A 17,196-nucleotide genomic window follows, 5' to 3' on the forward strand; every position below is an offset into this window, starting at 1 on the left:
TCAAACTAAAAAAAGATTCTAGACTCTTCCCTCCTTTTCCCTCCTCGCATCATCTCATAGCTCTTTTACTATTCAGATCTCCCAAACAGGCCTTTCTAAACCCTTCCCTCTGGCTCTGGCCCCTCCACCTCCCCTTTACTCACCCCAGGCCCGCCTACTGCTATGAACTCAAACTAAAAAAGATTCTAGACCCTTCCCTCTTCTATCCCTCCACTATCCAAAAACAGAATAACATCTCCACCACTCAAATTCATTTCATATAATTCTCCATACTAGCTCCCCTCCACCTCCCCTGTACTCATCCCAAAGCCCCTCTCACGGGTCTAAACTCTCCCCCCAACAAAAAAAAAATCTGGACCTTTTCCTCTTTTAGCCCTCCACTATTCCTTTTCAATCCAAATAACAGACTAACATTTACACCACTCAAATTCATATTTCCATATACTAATTCCCAGTAATCCTGTTTGGGTTCCGGAGTAGCGTGCTACTCACCAAAAAGAGCTTCAACACCTCATCAGGGGTAGCAAGTGCTATATGAATGCAAACCTTTTTCCCTCTTCTGTCCCTCCTCTATCCTTCTCAATCCAAATAACTGAATAACATACCCACCACTCAAGTTCCTTTCATATTTCACTTTATTAATCCTTGATGGGTTCTGGAGTAGCATGCTACTCTCCGAAAAAGCGCGTTGACGCCTCGTCAGGGATAGTAAGCGCTATATGAATGCAATTACAATACAATACAATAAACAACCACATCTGTGGTGCTGAGGCCAGGCAGCAGCCACCTGCTCAGGCTGCCAGCCCTACATGGCTCTGTGGTGAGGAATCAATAGCTGTTTTGCCAGGGCACCAGGGCCCAACAACTATGGCAGACATTTCTCAGACACATTTCAAGGACATGGAAGTTTGTCCCAAACCAGACCACCGTCCGCAGTTAGCTCAGGAATTCTCCCAAGCTAACATGGCCACACCAAGTTGCATCTAGTCTCAGGAGCCCTCCCAATCCAAGATGGCTGCAGCACGGGCACTCCAGCACATGTTTAGTGACTCTCCTCCCCAGGTCAGGATACTATGATGACCCCATAAAGCCCACACCCACAAGAGCCGGGCAGCTTTGTAACTCCTGTTTACTACAGATTGAAACTTCCAGTCTTCAGCTTCTGATCAGTTTCTCCATCCACACAGATGCTTCTATTTGCATTTTGACTCTGACTGAATTGTTACCTCGGTCATAATAACCTGATGCTTTTCACATTCATCATGTTCATCATAGACGTCAATCCTGACTTATTCTTCGCACCAGAGACAACGGGCTACTGTATAGTGCACCCAACAAAAACTCTTCTTGCTAGGAGTTCTTGTTAATGGTGTAGTCTGTCGTTGGCCTGGTATGAGGGTGGGTGCTCCAGGTAACAGAGGTGTCCATGTCCTGCTGGGGGGCCATAAGAGTGTAGGTATATCCCCAGGCACTCACCCCCTCTGCCTTTCTTCCTCTGTTTCAGATCTTGGTTTTCTGTGTGTTTGGTTTCTTAACACAAGCCTCAGGGAGGCTCCCCACCATTGACTGAGCACCTGTACCCCGCAGGCGCAGCCTTTCATGCGCTCATGCTCAGTCTGGCGAAGAAGGACTCCTGTGAGAGGCGGGAGTGCGCCGAGAGTCACGGGGGCTTCCAGGTAGGAATCTTGACCCAAGCGTCTTCCAGGAATCAATAACAAGAGCATCCTTGAGTCTCGGCTTCAAGGCACCCAACAGTCAAGAGGCCAGAACCAATCCAGTTCATGGCTAGTATATGGTCATCATTATTATGAGGTGGCATCAGGAATGCACCAAATCTGGTTTATAATCCTAGCCTGGCGTGATGCCCGTCTACTCTACACCTTCATTAGATGCTCTACAGTTTTCCGTATCACTGAACACGTAGTTCCATTGGTCCAGTTTTCGATCTCCTTGCCCACGTCACCATCCCAACACCATCCTTCATAGAGGACCACGAGGTGCTTTACATCCAACACGAGACATCAAAACAACCATGCAGGTATATCGCCTTGAAGGGATTAAGAAGTGCCCTGTCCCCTCTAATCATGGGACACTACGCCTGAGCGAAGCATTGTTCCCCACAGCTATAACACAGTTAACTTGCAGAAGCACAGAAAACCAAACATACCAACCACAGAACATAAAATGCTCTTTGGATCCTAGAACGAATCCGTAAAACCTAAAACATACCCATTGCGTGTCTGCCGCCTCTTTCATCTGGCAGGTGAACGCCACCGCAAACCTAGGAAGAAAGAGAGTGAAGTTAAGGAAGGGGACTGATCCATATGTGTGATGGAGAAGAGCATTGATAACGGTGGTGTCACCAGCTAGCGTTGGAGCTCACTCTCATCCTCAGTCATCGGTCACCAAGCCCTCCACCCTTGCTGCACTCCTGAAGCACTGAAGTATACAAGCCAGCGAGAGAGGGAGGGGCCGATCCACAGAACTAACTTAAGACAAAATCCTAAACTTACTACTTTTGGTATTCACAGAAGGCATTTAGTAGTAGCAAAGTTAGGATTTTGTCTTAAGTTTGACTTAAGACAGACTTAAGACAAACTCAAGACAAACTTAAAACAAACTCAAGACAAACTTAACACAAACTCAAGACAAACTTAAGACAGACTTAAGACAGACTTAAGACAAAATCCTAACTTAAGTCTTTCTTAAGTCTGTCTTAAGTCTGTCTTAAGTCTGTCTTAAGTCTGTCTTAAGTCTGTCTTAAGTCTGTCTTAAGTCTGTCTTAAGTCTGTCTTAAGTCTGTCTTAAGTTTGTTTTAAATCAAACCTAAGACAAAATCCTAACTTTACTACTACTAAATGCCTTCTGTGAATACCAAAAGTAGTAAGTTTAGGATTTTGTCTTAAGTTAGTTCTGTGAATCGGGCCCGGAGTTCTTGAATCACTCTCACCCACTGGTAATTACTCAGGCCACATTCCAATCCATTGCCCTCCAGACCTCCTCAGTTGGGACTCAGCCATATGCAAATCAGATCTCACCCAGCCATAATGGGAACAGTCCAGCCCAGAACTGACAAGTCAGGTCCTCTCTGAACCAGAACACAAGCAACCCAGGACCGGTTCCGCCGAGTTACGGGCTCATCAGCCAGGCAAAGCATGGATCCAGTGACACAGTGCACATGGGACCCATGGCTGGACAGACCCATCCCACTTAGGGTGTTGCACTAAAGTATACAAAAAAGTAATGAATGGAATTCTTGAATAAATCTCAGCCACTGGTAACTACTCGGGCCGTATCAAAGTCTCTTGTTATTCTTCGCACAACATCCCACTGAGTTTGGACCCAGCTATATGCAAATCAGTCTTGATCCTGCTCCAATGGGAACAGTTCAGTCCAAACTACCAGGCCACAATGGATTGGGATGCAGTCCGGAACAAGTTGATGGGGTTCCTCTGCTTCTGGAGATGCTCGAGGCAGTGGGGGTCCGTTAGGCACCTGTCAGTATCTTCCAGGGGTCCTGGTTCTTTTGGGGTAGATGCAGCTACTTGGCTGCCTGATGAAGAGAGGCTGGATGTAGCCTCTGGTGCGGGCTGGTACTCTTCGATTCCAGGTCTACTGGAGGAGAGACGGTGCCAGCCTCGATCGATCAATCAGGGGAATTATAAGCGCACTACTCACATGTGAGGGTCTCAAGGCGCGCTCATGGAAGTCCAGGAGCTGGACGGTACAGCATGGAGGGGCTGGTGGCGGTGTGACGACAAAGCCAGACACAGGCATGCATCGCCGCCCACTGGTGCAGAGCACAGGACTGTGTGCCACTCGCCTGCGGGCATGGATGTACCTACCTGCTGGTGATCGTTAGGAACCAAACAATGGTGCCCGGGGAACAAATTGGATTCCTATAGAGACAACCCGTAAAAAACGCAGGAGTCTTCCCCGAGGAGCACAGCTCCATGCAAAGGAATTTAATTAAAAATGAAATGCTCATTATACAGCCCTGCACCGTTCAATATTTCGTTTTATGAAGTTTCGCCGTGTATCGCGCAGGAGAGGAATCCACAATTCACGCACCTTTCTGACTGCTCCGGCGCAATCAATGCAGGAGCAAAAATCAATTGTTGTTTTAATGACTGTGTGATGAATAGCAGCAACGGAGATACTGCGGAGGGCCATTAGCTCAGGACGCGGAAGGCTGTATCACTCTCCTCGTTCAATGGGCCAGTTCTGCGAACTCCGCAGCACCCACCAGGATCAATGACTAAGTACCTGAGCGAGTTCATCTCCAACCACATCTGTCCAAGAGGTAAATCTCTGCAGGGATCCTCACGAGCACACAAAACCTTAGAAAAACACCACTCACCCTAGTCTCCCCTCCACCAACCAGTTTACTCAAACTTGCTTGCATTTCCTTTCTTAGGTCCCAGCCAATATGAGTAATATGGAGCTAGGACTCAGGTAATATCTAACCAACCTTTACAGAGTCCAGTGCCATGCATGGGTGATATTGAAGGCGGTGAAGTCAAGTCCGGCTTCCTTTAGACCTCCTTGGTGTTCAAACATCCTATCCCGGTCCTTAACGCGTGTTCACCATCTAGTAACATTTTCCAGGATTGTCTCACACCCTCCGTCATAGGTTTCAACAACAAATCCTTCATATTCGTCCCGTATCACCCCAACATTCTCCTGCATGTCCTTCTCTCATGTAGGTAAACCTCAAAATATGTGGGGTTGGGCTAGAAGCAGAGAAGGGAGAGCAGGGTAGATTTTATTCATGTTGTGGATCCATAAATAAATGTAGTCTACCTTCTTGTAATAAGTCGCGTCCATCGCACGTCACTGAATCCGCTCTTGGTTTCCACCATCAACAAGGTCTTGCTTCTCCATATTGGGGTTTCAGGAGGAATATATGGACGTATCTTAAGTTGTTTATGTATTATTCACCATACATATGCAGGGGAAAGCAGTATTGGGTTACCTGCTCCTGAAGGGGCCCTAGAACTCCCCTAAATGTTGCCTCTCTTGTCCGATGCCAGAATCAGAGGTTTCTATTAACAGCTGGGCTGGTACGGGCCCATTTAATCAGAACAATATGGCTGGTGGTGCACGTGTACCAGCTACATCCTAAGAGTTCATATCAGGAGCTCGCCATAATACATATTTCGAGAAGGCGTACAATTCGACATTTGGAGTCATGGTTTGGGATTTCCTCAAATATTTGTAAAGGAAGTACCACTGTCGCCTAATAGGATTCAAGAAACAGACATAGTAAAGATACCAGGAAGGGAAATAGGCCTGGGTGTCACATTCATTTTATAAATGGTACCCTGCCCCCACAAACAAATGCCCGGTGCCTTCTAACTTTGTAAATCATCTCTCACAATCTAAATAAGAGGTGTAAATATTGCCCGTGACCATGTGTTTAACCTAGTATTAATGTAATCCCCCCCTCAAATATTCCATGTTCTTTGGCATCCAGTAAAAGACTGGCCCCCAATAATCCCTTTTCCATTAGCTCGCTTTTATTCCAATTAATTTTGTAACCCGACATTGGGACTATCTATCTATGAAGACGTATCGATCGACGACATTGGCCTGGAAAGAGTGAGCAAGAAGTTGTTGCCATATAGACCATCTGTTTGTCTCCTGCCTCTGTAGGAATCCCTTTTACGCCAGTGTCTGATTGTATGGCCTCAGCGGATGTAGCGCCTATAAGAGTACAGCGGTGGGTACAGCCCCCCGCGGAGTCCTTAGATTGATGGGGAATGCCTCAGGCATACATCTGCCACAATTAAGCTTACAGAATGAGGCTTAATATCCATCTGACCTGGATGAGACATGATTGACCTATTCTAGCGCCTTCCATTGTCCAAACTAGTGCCTCATTCAACAATCCCAAGCGCCTTTTCGAGTTCGAGTGAAACCGCTGTGTTTTGATCCTGGTCGCTCTGCAGCCGACACATCATATGTGACAGAGCTCTCAAACTGCCTCTGGACATGTGTCCCGGGTCAGATCGGATCTGCACAGGGTGCATAAGACACAGGGTCGTCTTCTGTAAGTTGGCTGGGTAAGACTCTGCGAAAAATCAAATGGGGGGGGAGCATATGAAGGGGTCACTCGGCTTCCACTGGTAGATCATATCTTAATCAAAAGACACTGAACTGGCTAAGACTTTGGGCAGCATGTTTACATCTGTATTGAATCGTGAAATGAGGCTGACGGTAGGACATAGTAAGCGATCCTTTCCAGGTTTGTGGAGAAGCGTCAACATTGCCCTGTTCTATTCCTAAGAGACCCCGTTTCCTTCGTGTCCGTAAATACCTGATGGAGAAGTGACTTTAAAAGAGTTCTGTGGACTTCACATCCATCAGAGGGGAATCCACCGATCCCCAGGGCGTCCCCACGGGTCCTCTCTCCCCTATAGCCGCTGGGGTCTCACCTCTTGTAATGTCCCCTCCTCACCACCCTGCACGTCCTCAGATAAAGTTGCCATTCTTACTCCGGTTCGGGAAGGGTCCTCTAACCCTTGGGTATCAATCAGTCTGTTCTGTCCTGAGTCATACAGATATGAAAATACCCAGCAAATTCTTCCAAAATATCAGAGGGTGTTTTGTGAGTGGTGAGCCGAACTCCTGGTTTAAGGCAGACACAGTGACCAGAGCTTCCCACTATGAGGACTGTCTGTCTAATGACACCTCTTCTTATAAAATCTAGTTCTGCAGCAACAATATTTCCAGCAAATAAACATTTTTGCATAAGAACGGCACAGCGTTTTGGCAGTGGGGGAGGGGGGCTGTCCGATGTCCTGTCCCTTTCTCTGGCCTCGAATCCGACACCTTTGCTCCTAGAGAGCCTCTGGCAGGAAACCTCTCCGCGCCTTTGCTTCCTGGGAGAAACAAACTGCTGCCAAATTTGGATTTTTCCCGAAACCGAAGGAGTGATTCTAGTTCCGGTAAATACTGCGCGTCTGAGGGATTCGTGAAATTATGAAAATATGCTTTTAAATATAACAGAGCCGACCGTGGAAAACATAACTTGGCCTACACAGTGATAAACCGCTTCTGGCGCCCATTGACTTGGGGCTTACTTTTCTTTAATATTTATTATGCCTCCCTTTTGTATATCATGTACCCAGCAGCGGAGACCTACAGGGCACACTTAGAAATGTCTTATCAAATGTATCAAAGTTATTCCCCTGCCATGTTACGTCAGTCCTTTCAAAGCTCCGTGCCAGCCAGGCCCCAATGGGGCTCTCATGAGCCCAGCCCTTCAGTCATATATGTCTGTGATGTATAAATGCAGCAAAGTCCACATATGGCACTTAGCTTCAATTTATTGCTGCATTTCCTGTGCCAACTTGTAAAGGCCTAACTTAAAACTTTAAAAAGCCAACTGTGTGTACCTAATATTTAGGGCGAGCGAGCGAGCGCACTCTGTATCACCGAGGAGCACAGGGCGCAGTCTCATCACAACCTGATCCTTTTAGACCTATCCGCAGCGTTCGATACGGTGTCTCATGCTATCCTTTTAGACCGCCTGACCAGTGCAGGCATAGCAGGCACCGTATTAGAATGGCTCAAAAACGTCTTGACACATAGGCGTCAGGTGACCACATTGGGACAGTTTTGCTCAGAGGAAAAGGTATTGAAGACAGGAGTTCCTCAGGGCTCAAGTTTGAGCCCTACACTTTTTAATCTGTACATGGCCCCCCTGATCAAATTAATCTCTTCATTTGACATTAGCACAATCGCCTACGCGGATGACACGCAGCTAGTCCTAGTCCTGGATAAGGACATGGCCAATGCGGAACAAACTCTGAAAGACTGCCTAGCCGCGACTTTCATGTGGATGGCAAATAAACATTTTAAGTGCAACTCCGCCAAAACGGAAATCTTGCCGTTTGGTCTAAACAACTCCTTTCTTCCGCAGAAGTGGTGGCAGAGGATGCGGAAGCCCCGCCAAACACAATCAATGCAGTAAGAAATCTAGGGATCGCATGATGACACCCTATCATTTAAACAGCAAGCAAGAGAGGTAGCTGGCGCATGTTTCCAAATCATGAAGGGGCTTAGGACATTTTTTGACCTGCTCCCCCTCACAATCCAGACGCACGGTCGCTGTGGCATTAATCACTTCTAGATTAGACTACTGCAATAGCCTGTATGCAGGGTCAAATAAATCAGCCCTGCACAGACTGCAGATGGTCCAGAATGCGGCCGCTAGGCTGGTACTTAGATGGCCGAGAAAGTCTTCGGCCTCTGCTGCATTGGATACCCTTCACTAGCTCCCGATACACAAACGCATCCTGTTCAAGGTCCTTACCATCACCCACAGGGCCTTTCATATGCAGGGCCCGTTGTATCTCCGCAGAAGTTTTACGCGATATCACCCCGCCCGTAATCTTAGATCTGCTACAGCCAACCTGCTCATTGTTCCTAAATTTAGATTGGCAACAAAGGGAGGTAAATCCCTGGCAGTGATTGGTGCTAGGGCATGGAATAAATTACCCCACCAGCTACGTGAGATCACACCCGAACAAGGTTTCAGGAAGTTGCTGAAAACCTGGATATATGGCCTGTCGGACTTATCATGTAAAGCTCTGATGTGAATCGCTCCATCCCCGGGGACAGTATAGCTGCTACATCTTCAGCTGGTTTGAGTCAAAGCGCCAAGATGCTTCTTGGAGCGACAGTGCGCTATATAAATATCGCATCACATCACATCACATCACATCACAACAACAAACAAGTCCATAAAAAAACAGAACAGTCTGGGGAGAAAGCACACAGGGAGCTTGGCTACAAATTCCAACAAGAAACTAGAATGCAGGGCTGGGAAAACTTCAAGTAAGAAAGTCAATTTCTACAGAACTTACTGAGCCGAAGACATGGCCCAAGCGGTTCTGGGATTAGGGCAGCATCCCTTGCACAGGAGGGGGCCAGGGCACAAGACCTCCTGGTCCTGGGGCTGGAGCTGCCAAGCAGGTAAGGAGGTGAGGACGGGGTACAACACAGGCCTCCAGTTCGCAGGTATAAGCACCAGAAACTTGCAATGCTTGTCCGATTCCCTTGGACTAGAATCACGCCGCCGCCGGTCAGTCGTTTCACATCCTGGGTTTCAGCCACCAATGGATGGAGGGGAGAGTCCCCTTTGGGCACCCCATGACCACCCAAGGCCAGCAGAACACCACATGTGGAGGACAGAGCTGGGCAGCAGACGGCGGTCCGCCGAGGGACCTTGAGAGCTGCTTGAGCTACCCCACCTTGGGATAAATACTTGGTTATGAGATGAAGCTTAGCTCTCTGTACCAGTACCCGGTCTATGCCTACACTTGGGTGGACGCTTCATAAACTCCAGAGAAGCTTCGAGAACACGGAGAGGGTACCATAATGGGCAAGAAGAGTTACCTAATGACTGTAGTTGGAATCATAACCCCGAAACTGAGTCCACTTGAAGTGTCCAATTCTCCTGCCGCTGGCACTGCCCCCCTCCTCTTTGTTCCCCCTCTTCCCTCTCTTTCTGTCTCGCTCTTCCTCCTTATGGGCTAGCTGTAGGTAATTTAAATTTACCGATTCTTAAATACTGAATTTTACAGATTCAATATTTAAGAATCGGTAAATGTGATGTAGGTAATAAATTGGTAAAATTTACCGATTCGGTAATATTGGGTAATACCTATTTGGTAATAAGGAATCACTGCTTCCCATTCATTCCGATGGGCCTGGAGGCCCATAGGAATGAAGGGAAGCCATTCACTATTACCGATTCGGTAAATACCGAATCGGTAATAGCGGGAGCATATTCAAGGGTGGCAGGGTGTCACATTGACACCCTGTTGCACCCCTGAATCGTGCATGTGTGCACACGTGGCGCACATACATGCCCTAAGGGCATGTATGTCTGCCACATGGCACCTTGAAAAAAGCTAATAATTGCTTTTTCAAAGGTATTCGGTATTTAACACCAACTTGTAGTTGTTGATAAATAACGAATCCTGAAAGCAAAAATGCACTCACTTGAGTGCCTTCTACATAGCTTTTAAGGATTCAGTAATTTATTGATTCCTTAAATTAAGGAATCAGTATTTTACGGATTCCTTATTTTAAGGAATCAGTAAATTACCGAATCCTTAACCTCTTCAATGCTGATGACAGAACCGCTCCGTCATCAGCCGCGGTGGTGCTGTGCTGATGACGGAGCGGTTCCATCGTGGTCCACCCGACACGCCTGCGCGGCGCGGATTCCGCACCTGCGCTGGGCGTTCTATTGAGCGGGCGGGGCCATGACGGAACCGCTCCGTCATCAGCACAGCTCACCCGAGGCTGGTGACGGAGCGGTTCCGTCACCAGCGTGTGAGCGCCACGTGGCCCCCCTGCCCCCTTAGCGCTGTGGCGGAATAGCCGCCGCAGCGAAGGTGTTAAAAACTGCCTCCTACATTAGAAAAAACCAAATACCGGTCGGTAACGGGAAGATTACCGATTTTCTGCCGTTACTGGCTGGTATTTAGCTACCTACATATGGCCCTTAGTGAAAACCGAGACTTCGAGAAATGGGTTTTACCCTCTCCTTCCTCCTTTCGTTTAATTGCTCCCCTGTGAAATGGATCCAAAACAGATAAACACTTTTGCTGGTAACCCTCATCTTTTTATTATGTTTTTCAATTTCTAAGTGCAGCCTCGGGGTGGAGAGAATTAAAACATTCAAAATATGAAAAATAACTAACAAACTAACTAAAGCAGGACAGAGTGGCTGCAAGGTGGCCAGATTGATTTAATCACACCTAAACACATTAGCGCCGCCACTGTACAGGGTTTGCCAGTGAAGCGCTACTTTTGTTTTCTCGTACCTCTTTGAACAACATTGCTTTCCATAGGTGGGAAAGTGCACCATTCCTGGAGGTACTGAAATACCTGCTTGATCGGTGAATTGGAAAACAAAATGTGTAGAGCGACTGTGTGACCAATGTGGTCTTTTTAATCCAGACTTCTTACGTTTTGTAAGGATATAAGCAATGGGCATTGAAATGGGTCCCTTTTGGGCCCTGTAATCAGGGCCTTAACTTTCCAGGCAAAAACACTCATTGATTTCTGAATAATGAGTGTAAAAGGAAAAAGGTAACCATGTTCCTGCTAACATTTCACACGCTTTACTTAATCTTGCATTCCCCATGAGTGTTTGCTTTTTCTAGGCTGTTGTTCATTTCTTTTTAGGCAGCATCTAGTGCCTAATTTGAATTGAGTCACATCCAGGTGTTTATAGTGGGTTAGTTCAGTGCAAGTTTCTCTCAGTGGGGCAGTATGGTGTGAAGTGAGGAAGAGGATGTGGCACTATGGTCAGAGCTGCTGAATTTGGAACTGGGGAAGCAGGTTCAGCCTTCATGGCGAGTCCACCAGACCACTCTCCTGAGGGAGCACATTCCCATACTAGACCTTAAAAGGCCTGCAATATCTTAAAAGCCCTGGTGTCTTAGCACCAGCAGGTGGACCCTAGCGGTGGCAAGTGTGGGTTAACCTTGAAGGCCTGTCCGTCACAATTTATTCTGAAGTTCACCACCAGTCTTGCGGGCCGGCCTATGAAGCAGCACACCAACAGTGACAGTGACTCTGTCACAGAGGTCACAGGACCCTTGAGCAGGGAGGCTCTAGGGCGATGTGACTGCACGGGGTGCTGACTTCAGGTGGGGCGTTGTGTTTTCAAGTATAATATGGTTTCAAAAGCCCTTGCTGCCTCCTTCCTGGCCTCCAACAATTTTCAGAAACAATAAAAATGTCATGATAACTCCAGTGATTAATGTTCTTAGTAGAGAGAGATGGTGTTTTGTCTAGTGGAAGTTTTGACTCATGGAAAGGAAGCACAGAGGGTTAATAATAATAGTAATAATAAAAACATTTATTAAGCGCATGATTACACAGAAGAACAGTGCGTCCCCGCGCTGTGAATGCATTCCGTCAGAACTCCAGAGCGGGCCCACCATAGAGGGGCGGATAGAACAAAAGGAACCTAATGCAACTAAACCTTGGGGAACAAATGGGTCTTCAATTTCAGCCTAAAACACGATTCAGAAGGTTCCATCCGAAGTTCAATTGGAAGTTCATTCCAATATTTGCTTGCTAGGAATCTAAAGGACCGACCTCCCATCCGTGCTCTTCTGATACGAGGGACCACCAGTTGCATGCTGCCCATAGATCTCAACAGCCTTTTGGGGCAATATAGGGTCATCATGCTCTGGAGGTAAGTAGGGCCACGGCCATGTGCGATGCGGTGGGTGATGCACAAGGTTTTAAACCGAATGCGTTCCTGCATGGGAAGCCAGTGCAAGATTTGAAGAGCACGCTTCCCAGATGAATTCCTAGTTAGTTTCAAAACCAACCTGGCTGCCGCATTCTGGACACATTGGAGTTGGGTCAGGCCCTTTTTACTAAGGCCACAGAGCAGTGAGTTCCCATAATCGAGATGGGAAGTGACTAAGGCATGCACTAGTGTTTTCCTGGCTTTAATGGGGAGAAGATCTAAGATCTTACGGAGGACCCTTAGTGTGCCATAGCATTTCCCGGCTACAATCCCCACATGTTGGGAGTAAGAAAGGTTAGAATCCAGAAGTACGCCCAGATTTTTAACCGTATCTGAGGGAATGGGCATACAACCCAAGTCAGCTGGCCACCAACCTGAAGTCCAGATGGAGGGAGACGGACCGATTACCAGAAGTTCCGTCTTGTTACCATTGAGGCGGAGACAATTGTTCTTCATCCAGCCAGCCAGTGCCACAAGACAGGCGGAGAAGTTCTCAGCTGCCACAACTGGATTATGAGATAGAGTAATCACCAGTTGGGTATCATACGCATATGAGACAATATCCACCCCATAAGATTCAACCAGCCTTGCAAGGATCTCCATAGTCAAGTCAAGTCAAGTCAAATAATTTATATAGCGCGCTACATACCCATAGGGTCTCAAGGCGCTTGAAGAAGGGGGGGGGGAATTATTTGTCAAATATCCAAGTTTTAAGTTGCTTTCTGAATGCTAGGTGGTTCTGAGTGAGTCGAAGGTGAGTGGGAAGTGAGTTCCAGGTTTTAGCTGCTAGGTAGGAGAAGGATCTTCCTCCCATGGTGGTTTTGTTGATGCGAGGTACAGTAGCAAAGGCTTGGTTGGAGGATCGTAGATGGCGGGATGGGGTGTAGAAGGAAAGTCGTGTGTTGAGGCATTCGGGTCCAAGTTCGTAAAGTGCTTTGTGTGCGTGGGTTAGGAGGCGGAATGTAATCCTCTTATTGATGGGGAGCCAGTGGAGGTTTTTCAGGTGACCGGAAATGTGGTCTTTATGCGGGATGTCTAGTATGAGTCTGGCTGAAGCGTTCTGGATGCGTTGGAGTTTTTTCTGGAGTTTTGCGGTGGTACCGGCGTATAGGGTGTTTCCGTAGTCCAGGCGGCTCATGACCAGTGCGTGGGTGACCGTTTTTCTAGTTTCGGTTGGGATCCAACGAAATGTTTTTTTGAGCATGCGAAGAATGTTGAAGCAAGATGATGAAACGGCGTTGACTTGTCTGTTCATTGAGAGTGAGGAGTCCAGGATGACGCCCAGGTTCCGTGTGTGGTCTGTCGGGATGGGTGCTTTTCCAAGGGCCTCTGGCCACCAAGAGTCGTCCCAGGCGGAGGGGGAGGTACCTAAGATAAGGACTTCTGTTTTATCTGAGTTCAGTTTCAGACGGCTGTGCTTCATCCACTCGGCTACTTTTTTCATTCCTTCATGTAGGTTGGTTTTAGCGGTGTTCGGGTCATTGGTGAGTGAGAGGATCAGTTGGGTGTCATCAGCATAGGAGATGATGTTGAGGTTGTGTTGGCGTGCGATGGTCGCGAGGGGGCTCATGTATACGTTGAAGAGGGTGGGGCTAAGTGAAGATCCTTGTGGCACGCCGCAAATGACTTCAGTGGCCTCTGATTTGAATGGTGGGAGGCGGACTCTCTGAGTCCTTCCGGTGAGGAACGAGGTGATCCATTCCAGTGCTTTTCCTTGGATTCCGATGTTTCTGAGGCGTTGTAATAGGGTGCTATGGCAGACTGTGTCGAAGGCTGCAGAGAGGTCAAGAAGGATGAGGGCGACTGTGTCTCCATTGTCCAGTAGAGTTCGGATGTCGTCTGTTGCTGCGATGAGGGCGGTCTCAGTGCTGTGTTTGGCTCGGAAGCCGGACTGTGAGGAGTCGAGAGATTTGTTGGTTTCGAGGAAGGCGGCGAGCTGGTTGTTGATAGCTTTCTCGATGACTTTGGCCGGGAATGGAAGGAGCGAGATGGGGCGGTAGTTTTTGAGTTCGGTGGGGTCAGCTGTGGGTTTTTTCAGTAGGGCGCTGAGTTCTGCGTGTTTCCAGCTTTCCGGGAAGGTGGCGGAGTTGAGGGAACAGTTGATGACGTCTCGGAGGTGTGGTGCTATGATGGAGTCTGCTTTGTTGAAGATGTGGTGAGGGCAAGGGTCTGTGGGGGATCCTGAGTGGATGGAGTTCATCAGGCGGATGGTGTCCTCGGTGGAGATTGGGTTCCAGTCGTTGAGGATGTTCGAGGGGGGTGAAGGTACGACAGAAGGTTGGGTGGGTTGGTCTCCGGGTTGGTTGTCGAAGCTGTTGTGGATGTCTGCGATTTTGTCGTGGAAGAATGAAGCTAGGGAGTCGCAAAGGGCTTGAGAGGGGGTGATGTCGTTGGAGTTGGCTGAGGAGATTAAACAACGTAGGGCTCAATATAGAGCCCTGCGGAACCCCTTGTCTAAGAGACCTGGGTTTCGATTTATACGGGGGGCAGTGGACTTGGAATTTCCTATCAGCTAAGAAGGAGCTCATCCATTCATAGGCTTGGCCGGCTATCCCCATCTCATTCAAGCGTGCAAGGAGCCCGAGTGTGATACGGTATCAAAAGCCGCACTTAAATCAAGTAATGTCACAGCGGCAGTATGTCCATCATCAACTTTGCGACGGAGCAATTCTGTGGAGAAAAGGAGGGTGGTCTCAGTAGAGTGCTTCGCCCTAAAACCCGATTGGGAGGAATGAAAAAGATGGTTATCCTCCACAAAGCTAATCAGTTGATTGTTAACCAATTTCTCCACTACTTTGGCGCAAAAAGGCAGGAGGGAAATAAGATGAAGATTATCCAACTGAGTCATACTCAGATTGGCCATTTTTGTTATGGGAACAACCTGAGCCAGTTTCCATTCCTCAGGCACCAGACTTTCTTGAAAAGACAGAGTGGCCAGATTGCCTATGTGGTCACTCAGAAGAGGTAGATGACTTCTGAGGATCTTAGCAGGGACAACATCCATGGGAGATCCGGAATGGATATCCGAGATAATTTTTATCAATTCCTCCCGCGGAGGGACCTTGAATTCCCTGAGATCACCATTATTCATAGGTTCATAGCAGGTCACCCTAGCCGAGATGACTGCTGTAGGGCTCTGCTGAAAAGATTCATAGATCTTCTCCACTTTACTCACAAAGTGGTCAGCAATGTCTTCACAAATCTTGCTGGAAGGAGGGTCTTCGGTCATAGTCGCCGTAGGAGATGTTAACTCCTTGTAGATTAGGAAGAGCTCTTTGGATGAGTTATCAGAGAGTTCAATCCTCTCTTTGATATGATCCCTTATCGCCTTTCTAATCAGGCTATGGTACGCCCTCAGGCTACTCCTATAGGATTCTTTGTGGGCAGAATCATAGTCTTTCCGCCACTGGCGTTCTAGGACCTTATATTTGGCCTTAGCTGCGCGCAGATCCTCATTGTACCAAGGGGTTGACCTTGATCCGTGTGCCGAGGCTTTTTGAGTCCAAGGGACCACCTTATCCAGGGCCTTTAATTAATGTGCCTGCTACAAAGAACAGGTACCATGTAAATCACTAAGTGCATATAGTGTAAATAGGTCAGTAGGTTACTGATTTTCTCATAGAGACTCTATTGTTACTTACAGTTATTAAGTTAAAATCCTAACATAGAACAGTGAGTTATTAACTGTCATTTAAGAGCTGCATGCAAACTGCAAGGTATAAATTAGAGCCTTATGGTTTTTCCCCCCAGTATTTGATTATCCCAATGTTGCACAAAAGGGTTCATTTGGGTAGAAATCAATTCTGATTATTAAGGAAAACCCCCAACCATGGTATTACGTTTTAAATTCTGAGTTTTTGTTTCTCCGGATCAAACAATATTAAGCTATACTGTCTAATAGTATGGTTGTCATGTGACTCCTACACCTTGTAGTCCTTTGTCTTATGTAACATTTTCTAGACAGTGATTTAAACACGTACGATTGATTGCCTCTGTGTAATATGTGCGATGTAAAGTGCTCTGACACCGTACACTGTTAATAGTGGTGCAGTAAATTTTCTGATACTTTATTATTTTGACATTTTTACCCATGCTAACAGTTTCTGCAAAGATATTTCCTTATTAGTGCCAGTGGAACATACAACTGCAGCAGTGAGAAATGCGACCAGTCAACCTTTGCAAACGGCTGTCCACTTTGCAGAAACACAAGTCACATTTTTAGTAAATTTTGATCCGTTTGAGCTATAAGCAATTCATGTTTGAAGTGCTCTTGTGGAAAAAGGGAGAAGTGCTGATGACAGTAACTGCACAGCTCGGAGAGAAATGGCTTGTGATTCCACTTTTAAGGATATTTAGGACATTCTGTGATTGGAAACATATCCCACTTTGTGAATGTATTTTAATGTCAATAACTCATATTAAACCTTAAATAAACATGTGTATCCATTGGTTAAATTAAATAACGTAATAAGCTGTAACCGGTTGGTGAAATGAGAAACATACTAAAAATTGGGATATTTGCTCTTTCTGCCACAGCTCTGGCTCCGCCCACTGACCCAATCCACGGGTTATTCCCGCACTCTGATTCTCCGCACAGTCCCCCCCGCCCCCCACTTATACCACGGATCACACTCAGCTAAGAGCTCCCGGCACCACACTCACAAGCACACACATGAAGAGAGACACAGACATCCCTTACCTGGCCACCTCCAGCACGGCCCCCATCACCCGGAACTTCTCCTCATTTTTAATATCTTCATTAATGTCAGTTCCACCAAACACGGCTCCAAACGGGATCCCAGAACCTAGATCGAGAAATCAGATCACACCAGGGTCACCTTCAGTCATGGATCTGGGCAGGTCTAATCTGTGACTGGAAGTGGGAACTAAAAGAAGACGGTCAACAA

The 17,196-nt window shown here is 47.2% G+C and overlaps 1 protein-coding gene across 1 annotated transcript in view; it reads right to left on the bottom strand.

Moving 5' to 3' along the window:
* GLT1D1 (glycosyltransferase 1 domain containing 1) overlaps positions 1–17,196 on the bottom strand; it is a 499,139-nt gene that overhangs the window by 323,229 nt on the left and 158,714 nt on the right. The window contains exons 3-4 of the mRNA XM_086942676.1: positions 16,989–17,094; positions 2,230–2,281 (exon numbers count right to left, since the gene is read on the bottom strand). Coding sequence (XP_086798802.1) covers positions 2,230–2,281; positions 16,989–17,094 — 158 coding nt within the window. The remainder of the gene's footprint in view (positions 1–2,229; positions 2,282–16,988; positions 17,095–17,196) is intronic.

Source organism: Lissotriton vulgaris, chromosome 11, assembly GCF_964263255.1.
Source record: "Lissotriton vulgaris chromosome 11, aLisVul1.2, whole genome shotgun sequence".
Classification (NCBI taxonomy): domain Eukaryota; kingdom Metazoa; phylum Chordata; class Amphibia; order Caudata; family Salamandridae; genus Lissotriton; species Lissotriton vulgaris.